Below are 9,010 nucleotides of genomic sequence, written 5' to 3' on the forward strand. Positions count from 1 at the left end.
GACAACATTATAGAAGACCTGCTTAGAGAGTGACAAAATGATTATGGATTTATATAACTCATCCAATTCAGCCCAATCCTCTATATCAAAGAGTTCGAGCATTACACCCTCATGTCTTAATGGCTTAATCTACAATTTCTACACCAAAGTGTGTTGCAATAGCTCTAATTTGAGCCATCCTTTTTTTAGCATTGTCATTAGATCCACCAGTCATAATGCAGTAGATGAAAGCCCAGTATAAGATAAGTAGGCTATTGTAAATGACAACAAAATAGTCCAAAATCGTATCCAATACAGTGTTTGACAAAGGAAAAACTACAAAGAGTAGGGATGTTCAATACCTACCAATGAGTGACGATCAAGTCAAAGCATCTGCCCTCATAAATGACACATAAAACTGCAATTATAGCACGTTGAAAATTATTATAGTTGTAAAACCAAAGCCAGGCATGAGCAATCAACTGATAGAATCTAATCTATAATTGCCAAGTATATTCTACAAGAAGCAGGGTATGTACAAACCACTAGCAGTCACTGAGCATGCAACTGGTACCGAGCATTATCAAACTCAATGAGTCAGAGAGAGACACATCCAACAAGCATAACTATCATGTATATAGTAGGACTCAAAGATAACAGAAGAGAAATACCATATACACAATTGATTGAGCAAGTATAAAGAAGCTCAATACATAGCCAAGCAGGATTAATAGATCACTAACAACACACTGATAGAGATAGGTGCAAGCTCAAAGCATGAATCAAACCAACCCACTGATGAGAGTAGTTGCATCAAGAGAGAATGTACATAGCTCAATGAGTTCCACAATCTCAATGAAAGAAGCTCAACTACATAAACCCAAAGCTCTGCTCAAATGCAAAATATCCAAGTAGCTCAAGTGACTTCCAATGGAACAAAACCGAATGCCAACTAAGCAAGACAAGATTAGTAGATCATATACATGGCATCTGAGCATCCAAGTTACATAAGCATAAGCCAAGAGCAAAAACCCAATAAAATCTTCAAGCTTGTAATTGTGTAAGCCATTGTAGCGATTGATGAAAGCTCCAAGACATGTAACCAAGCTCAAGTGCATAGACCAATGCTAAGCATCAATACATTCATATGAAGCACCAAATGACATCCAAGAGCAATAGGCAAGTATTTTTCTTGATTAAAAAATTGTGCCTTGTTATAATAGCATTGAAAAAACCTTTGAAAGCTAGCAAAATGAGGCTCAAATCAGCCAAAAAGAATCCCAAGACAATGTCATAATATCCACCAAGCATCAAGGTACCAAATGCGCATTAATAGACATAAATGAGAGCTCCAAGCAACTAAAGTAAACTCTCTCACATGTGTATTACAAGAAGTTTGCTATATATTACAACAAATAATATAGGTTTGGGGGCTCAAATCAATTCCCAAAGCATCTCAACACATGGGCCAAGCATCCACCAATGATCCCAACATCATATGAGTATCAATATGCATGGGTAGTAGCTCAAATAGTGAGTGTCATGAATGTCTATGTTTTATGATAGCATGTTGCCTTGAATATCCAGCCACCACAAACAGAGGTTGAGAAGCTCAAGATTAGTGTCCAATGACGAATGGAAATATCGAGGGAGTGGGGAACTAATGCCTAGTGATTAGCAAGTGACAGAGCAAGCAATAGTGCTGCTATCAATGCTAGGAAGAAGAGACCTAAAAACACGCACAATCTAGACTATCCATACTAATCTATTGTTGCTATTGCTAGCCACACTGGAGCACTTCTTAGTTCTCAATCAAGCCTTTGGAAGGCTCTAGGCAAGCTCAATCCACCTTGGAGCAAGATTACCATTGAAGTTGAAGCCATGGCTGCCACGAATGAAGAGCTAAACCTTTGCAAATCTAGCCTAAAGTAAACTGAAGAAGAAGGTCTCGAAACCAATGCTCTAATACCAATTGAAGAGAGAAGCTCAAGTGAGAGCATGAGCAAGCGGAAGCAGCAAAGGTGTGAGCTATGGCGAATGAAGCAAGGAGACTCAAGATGTGGGAACTCTAACAGTCACAATGTGTGAAGAGCCTTCCCTTATTTAAATGTCACTAAAAGAATAAAGAATGAAATGATAGTGATGGGCGCCCACCACTTGTAGTGTACATGTATGTAGGTACTATTAGTGTCGTGAATACATGAGGAGTTAGGCACAAGCGCCATCATCCCCAACAACAAATTCAAGGCATTGAATATCAAGTGATACCGTGAATCCACATTCTCATTAACACTTGCATATGTTATCAGCAATTACAAATCACAAAGAGGTATAGTCCCCCGAAAAGCATGTTTGCACATATGGAATGCATTCTTCCCAAGCTAGTATATGTGATTCTCTCTCGAGTAACTAAAATAAGAAACGTGTGTATAGCTAGGCTTCTAGATTCATCTGCCTTTGCATTGATGCCATACCTAACACCATGACTCACACAAAGAAATAGTACATTAAAACATAGACCAACAAGTGTGTCACAAAAGGACATGATGTACTTCTAACAACCACCAAAAAAAAATACTATTTTCTTTCTCTATCAAATATTATCACTTCTATCAAATTTTATATCAACATACTAACATGATTTCATCTACTATAAATAGTAGCCATAAAGGCAAACATGACTCCAGACAAGAAACACACAATATTAACTATACCTTGTATCTATAAACATAAAATAATGTGAATTTATCTAACCACATTAGACTTTGCATGTAGACGTTCAAGCTATACATTCAAAACCACAAAAATACCCAACACTAGATCGAGCATTGTCATGTTAACTCACAGTGTTGTAGGTTCCTAGTAATAAACCAAATGAGAATGGCAAACGCTACTGGGCAAAGACCATCCACATACATCAATGGCTTCACAAACCACAATGACCTCCAAAATTTGATGGATACATGGAAGTGCATACTCAACAACAATATGCCTAGAGGATATGACAAAATCGCAAATGGTAACAAACTACAACCTTTATAACCTTGATTTGCTTGTAATCTAACTTGAATAACACAAACCCATTTCATATGCCCTCCTAAAAGAGATACTAGACAAATTTGAACTCCAGTATGAAAACATAGTTGAGAATCCATTACGAATAAATAATGTCCAAGTTCTATGAGACACCAAAACAAATGGCATATCCATGTATACAATTGAGATCCTACATTACGAATTCAACATCTCACTCGAGGCCTTGGTAGAATGACAAAAGGAGAAGCTAATGATATATTTTTAAAAAGTACATAAAAGCAAATCACTATACTCATGAACATGAAGAGCATGTAGTGACCATCAAAAAGGTCACATACTTACTCAACAAATATGTCTATAATCAAATCCACAATAACTAGACCAATCTATTCCTTGCTATCATATACATAACAAGCAAGTAATCCCTTTTTTAAAACTGTCACGTTTAATCCAAAAAAGAAAGCCTTGTCAACAGTGACCTTTCCTACAGAAGTGTAAACAAGCAAATTAAAAAGAATAGAACTATTACCGGCACTAGATTATCAACCCCCAGCCACTACACATCTTGCCAACAGAGCTGAAGCACAACCACATCATCCAATGCCAATTCCAAGCAACACCCACGAGCCAATTCAAATGAGGCAACATAGACAAACAAGACCAAGCACTTCATCTACAACATAAGATGCAAACAAAATAGTAAAGGATATGTAGGCCACACAATGAACATTGGAAAAAGAGTCCAACAACACAAAAGATCAAAATTTGTCAAAAAAAATGAAGAAATACGTCCAAACTTACCAAAATTTTGAAATCAAAAGAGACAATAATTAATAACATAGACAAGGTTAGGAAATTGGAGTAAAACACTATTCTAAGAGGAAGGCTACAACCACCTATACTAACACCGAACAAGATGTAAAAAATATTGATTTTTTAAGAGAAAACTTAATTTAATGTAAGAATACATTGTGCATGATCAGTTAGTTACATGCTCCTTGACTATAAATAGATAAGTCTAACTCCTATACTTTCTAAATTGTCCATGGCTTTAAACAATTTGAATTTTGAGTTGCCTTATCATTCCTTAAACTCTAATGAAATTTTTAATTGCCTTCAACAAAATTGCTAGTTTCTCAACATCAATGAGGTCAGTGCCTCACCTTCATTCGAATTAATTAGTTTTAAAGAACACTCACAAGTCCCCCCAAAAAGAAAGAACTTATGTTGAAATTTGATTTGTAAGCAACCAAAGAAAAGGAACTTCTCCAAATTACTCAAAATAAACACTTGCACAAAAAAAAAAAGAAGTAAGAATACATTGTGCATGATCAGTTAGTTACATGCTCCTTGACTATAAATAGATAAGTCTAACTCCTATACTTTCTAAATTGTCCATGGCTTTAAACAATTTGAATTTTGAGTTGCCTTATCATTCCTTAAACTCTAATGAAATTTTTAATTGCCTTCAACAAAATTGCTAGTTTCTCAACATCAATGAGGTCAGTGCCTCACCTTCATTCGAATTAATTAGTTTTAAAGAACACTCACAAGTCCCCCCAAAAAGAAAGAACTTATGTTGAAATTTGATTTGTAAGCAACCAAAGAAAAGGAACTTCTCCAAATTACTCAAAATAAACACTTGCACAAAAAAAAAAAAAGTAAGAATACATTGTGCATGATCAGTTAGTTACATGCTCCTTGACTATAAATAGATAAGTCTAACTCCTATACTTTCTAAATTGTCCATGGCTTTAAACAATTTGAATTTTGAGTTGCCTTATCATTCCTTAAACTCTAATGAAATTTTTAATTGCCTTCAACAAAATTGCTAGTTTCTCAACATCAATGAGGTCAGTGCCTCACCTTCATTCAAATTAATTAGTTTTAAAGAACACTCACAAGTCCCCCCAAAAAGAAAGAACTTATGTTGAAATTTGATTTGTAAGCAACCAAAGAAAAGGAACTTCTCCAAATTACTCAAAATAAACACTTGCACAAAAAAAAAAAAAACACTACCTAAACCTAGATGCATGTAGCAACCTAGTTTTAGTTTTAAATTACTCCTACACTACTTAAACATTGAAAATAATTGATTGATTGATCATTTGTAGATAGTATTTTGAAACCATCCTTGAGAAAGGAATCCAAGCATTGTTGAAGCAATCAATTAACGCTCTAATGTAGTGCATACAATCAAATGCAATAGCAAACACAAAACATATGTAGGCTAATATAACACATCTCTAGTGCCAATCCATCCTTGAGATAGCTTTAGCTTCAAGGATATATTCCCATCATCTAATGCATGAGATAGCTTCAACTTCCAAGGAGATATTTCCCATTTACTCATGTTAAGCAATCTACTTCAAGAACATTACATTCTACTTCATCACTAAAGGAGTTGTTAAGCATATTATCAGAGTCCCCATCAGGTAGCGTTTGAATTGTGATGCGAGTAGACGTATTAAGTGAATAGCTAAAAACGTACATGGCGATATAAGCCAAGGTCACATATTCAAATCACTTCATATGGTCCCCTTCATTATTTACCATCGATGTGGTAGCGTTGCCTCATACATTCAATCACTTCATTGTCCCTTTCATTATCCTTCATTGTCGCCTTCATTATCAGTGAAGCGATTGCTTACATAATCTTGAAAATTAGCCGTTGCCATCATGGCTTGGAAATGGTGCTGTGATCGAGATTGCATGGTGATGGTAAGATGAATATAGTTCTGATCGACGTAATGCTGATAAAAGAGAGAGAGAAATATTTGTCTGTCTGTGTATGCTCATTAAAGATGCAGAGTGATCTGTGTTATTTCTCAAGATGCACACAAAAGAATACATGCTGACAGTGTTGTGGAAATACAAATTGTTGCACTCTGTGGTCTAAAAACTACATATATATATATATATATGAGAGAATCCATGCTCACACGTTCAAATTGGGTGTCTACCTTTAGTTTTACTTGCTTGAATGATTTGTATCCAATCTCCATAATATCTAACAATATAATATAAACAAGGAGGTACTAATGTAGTTTGGCCTTACCAGTATAGAAATGTACACTAAGAAGAAAGGACATATGCTGAGGGGAACTTCAGCCACTACAAGCAACCATTCCCTTGCAATGACCCTTCTTCTTTGGCAGGTGGTGATAACCATGCCAAGGAAACAGTTTCTCTCCACGCCCAAGAGAACAGCAGTTCCTTTCTCCCAATCAGCACACAAGGCGCATGCTCCAGCTTCCTGATTCATTCTGCATCTCTTAGCATTGCATCCGATCTCTCTGCCCTGAATCACTGTTCTTGCCGATACCAGACAGCCCAATTGCCAACACTCTGGGTAACACGCACATACTAACTACTCATTCCCGCAGCTATTTCCATCTCTGCAAGTTGATGCTTTTTGAGTTATGCAAAGGCTGTTGGGGTCCCTTCTTACATAGGTGGAGCTTCTGTCATCAAGCCATGCTATGATATCCCGAAGCACAAGCTGGATGTTCTCATCTGGCTCCCCTGAAGTCAGCCCATGCCACATCCCCTCGTATAACTTTATCTCCTTATCAAAGCTCAAGGCTGAACTGAAGAGTGCTTTGCTGATAGAAGGATCTGTAACTATATCTGCCTCACCATGCAGCACCAAGAAGGGCAATGTGACCTGTCACAACAGAGTTGCTTATCTTCAATAACCATGTCTACAATCATGATGTTGTGCCCTAAGAATAATTTGGTCTACTCAAATCATTAGTCACACCTTCCAGTTGTAGACAGTGCTAAAACATCTAATAGGATGTTACTTAACATGGGACCTTGTCTATGGATTATGAGATACGGATCATTACAACAGTAGAGACTATTAACGATCCAGACGTTTGCATTCACGAGACACCATATCTGAATTATGAGATCCAGCTGGTTACATTAATAATAGGATTCAGAGGTTTTAAATTAATCAGCTCATGCCATATGCACAGCTAAACAGAGCCACATAGCTACATCCTCCCGCTTCCGCCCCCCACTCTCTCTCCATCTGTGTGCATGCGTTACATATAAATTGATTTTTTTGTTTTTGTGTGTGTGTGTGTGTGTGTGTGTGTGTGTGTGTGTGTGTGTGAGAGAGAGAGAGAGAGAGAGAGAGAGAGAGAGACCTCTTCAAGCCTTTGTTCCAAGTCCATGCTCACTTTGAGCATCTCCAGAGCTGTTTTTAATCGAGGCCTATCCTGATAAATGTAACGATTCTGCCTTATCTGCAAACCAAGATTTTACCTAGATTTAAATAGATCACATAAAGAAAGCTGCCATTGCCCCTACACACTGCATAATAACCTAAGATTTTAGATGCAAGGGAAGATCCGAAGCTGCTTTTCAGACATGAGATCCTCATGATCAGCAACAAACTGCAGTACAGGCATAATTCTAGAAGGACATAATGAGACCATTGATGTACTAACCAACTAGCTTTTTCAGATTTCAGATCCTTATGACCACAATATAGGCATGATTGTAGAAAGACATAATGAAATCAGTGACCAGGAATAAATACACCTACTAAGCTTTGTAACGGAGACTTTAGTAATAACAAGAACCACCACCAAAAGCAACCAGACATACAAACCTCCTGCCTTTTCTTTGGATCCTTGAAGGCTGCCTCTATCACATCCTTTGTGGGTACTATCTTCCATGTTGGAAAGGCAGCACATATTTTGATCAGAATGCTCTCTATCAGCGGATGTGTTTTCGACTCTTTGGATATCTATGCAAACATCGAGGAGAGAGAACATCATTCAGTGGCACAATCACATAAACCTGAGTCAAATTCCAGACCTCAGCTTTACATTTGTAGAATTACCTTGCACATTGGTGCAACAAGAACAGCTCCATTCCAATCCATTGGCTCTTTTCGGTGAACAAGCAAAGCGACTGCTCCCCCCATTGACTCCCCATAGAGAAACCTGGGGAGGTCCTTGTATTGTTCCAACTCTGCACCCCATCCAATAACATATGCAGGGAAACAGATGAATCAATTTCATCTTCATAATGGACCCACAGCCACAAAATTTGTTTTTACAACAGAGAAATCTGCATCCATCTAGAAATATGCTTTGAGCCACTATCTGATCAGATTAGCCCATCTAAAATCATGTTTTGCACCACCCAATAGTAGTGAACTCTACTCTATTGAGAATCTAACAACCTGGAAGATACAAGCTGCTAGTTCAACAAAGATACACAGTGACATCAATAGTATCATTTTATTTAGTGCTAAGTTTCAAAGACTTCAGAAGTTGTAATGCCTATTCACTCCCTGCTAGGAGATGGCCACCTAACGGTTTAGCACATTTTGCCTAAGCTGGGTTACTAAGAGTTCTGCTTGTTAACAAAACAAGCTTTGACAAAGTTTTACTGTTATGGATGTCCCACGTCAGTGCGATCCATATCAAATTTGGCTGGAATTACAGACCTCTTACTGTTCTGAAAAATGAAACACAATCATTGACCAGATCATGGAAGCTCCGAATGTAGCACCTCCTTCCTTCTGATCTACCATGGCCTTCATAATCAATTCCAAAGACTGCATAGCCAGCCTCTGCTAGCCTGGTGCCAGTTCCTATATTCCAAAATCATGTCTAAAATCAGTTAAAGATTAATTGGTAGAAAATTCGGACTAAGCAAACCTTGATTTTAGTGCAAGTGGGTGTTCAGGCCTTTGGATATAGTACCTCTCATGAAAATGCTGCATTCCATACCGTAACCTGCAGATACAACCACAGTCTATGAAGAACATGAAAAACACATATTCGAAGGCAAAGTGACCGATGATTTTGCAGTCCGGATAATATTACCATGGCAGAGAAAAATAAGAGCTTTGGTTTCGCAATCTGCAGGCAACCATCGGCACGTGAAGAGCTTGAATCCACGTGAGTTGAGGATAAACTCCTTCCATAGAAGAGATTGAGAGAATGGGATTAGGCAGTGGATAAATGCC

The 9,010-nt window shown here is 37.6% G+C and overlaps 1 protein-coding gene across 1 annotated transcript in view; it reads right to left on the reverse strand.

Moving 5' to 3' along the window:
- Positions 1–5,909: 5,909 nt before the first annotated feature.
- The window catches only part of LOC148019157 (caffeoylshikimate esterase-like), a 4,046-nt gene continuing 945 nt past the window's right edge, over positions 5,910–9,010 (reverse strand). Inside the window, exons 2-8 of the mRNA XM_087660681.1 lie at positions 8,868–8,961; positions 8,745–8,777; positions 8,486–8,632; positions 7,874–8,004; positions 7,640–7,777; positions 7,173–7,271; positions 5,910–6,682 (exon numbers count right to left, since the gene is read on the reverse strand). Coding sequence (XP_087516807.1) covers positions 6,386–6,682; positions 7,173–7,271; positions 7,640–7,777; positions 7,874–8,004; positions 8,486–8,632; positions 8,745–8,777; positions 8,868–8,961 — 939 coding nt within the window. The 3' untranslated portion in view covers positions 5,910–6,385. The remainder of the gene's footprint in view (positions 6,683–7,172; positions 7,272–7,639; positions 7,778–7,873; positions 8,005–8,485; positions 8,633–8,744; positions 8,778–8,867; positions 8,962–9,010) is intronic.

The sequence above is a fragment of the Lygodium microphyllum genome, chromosome 20 (genome assembly GCF_053477565.2).
Source record: "Lygodium microphyllum isolate KBCC chromosome 20, Lygodium_microphyllum_v1.1.10, whole genome shotgun sequence".
NCBI classification, from domain to species: Eukaryota; Viridiplantae; Streptophyta; class Polypodiopsida; order Schizaeales; family Lygodiaceae; genus Lygodium; species Lygodium microphyllum.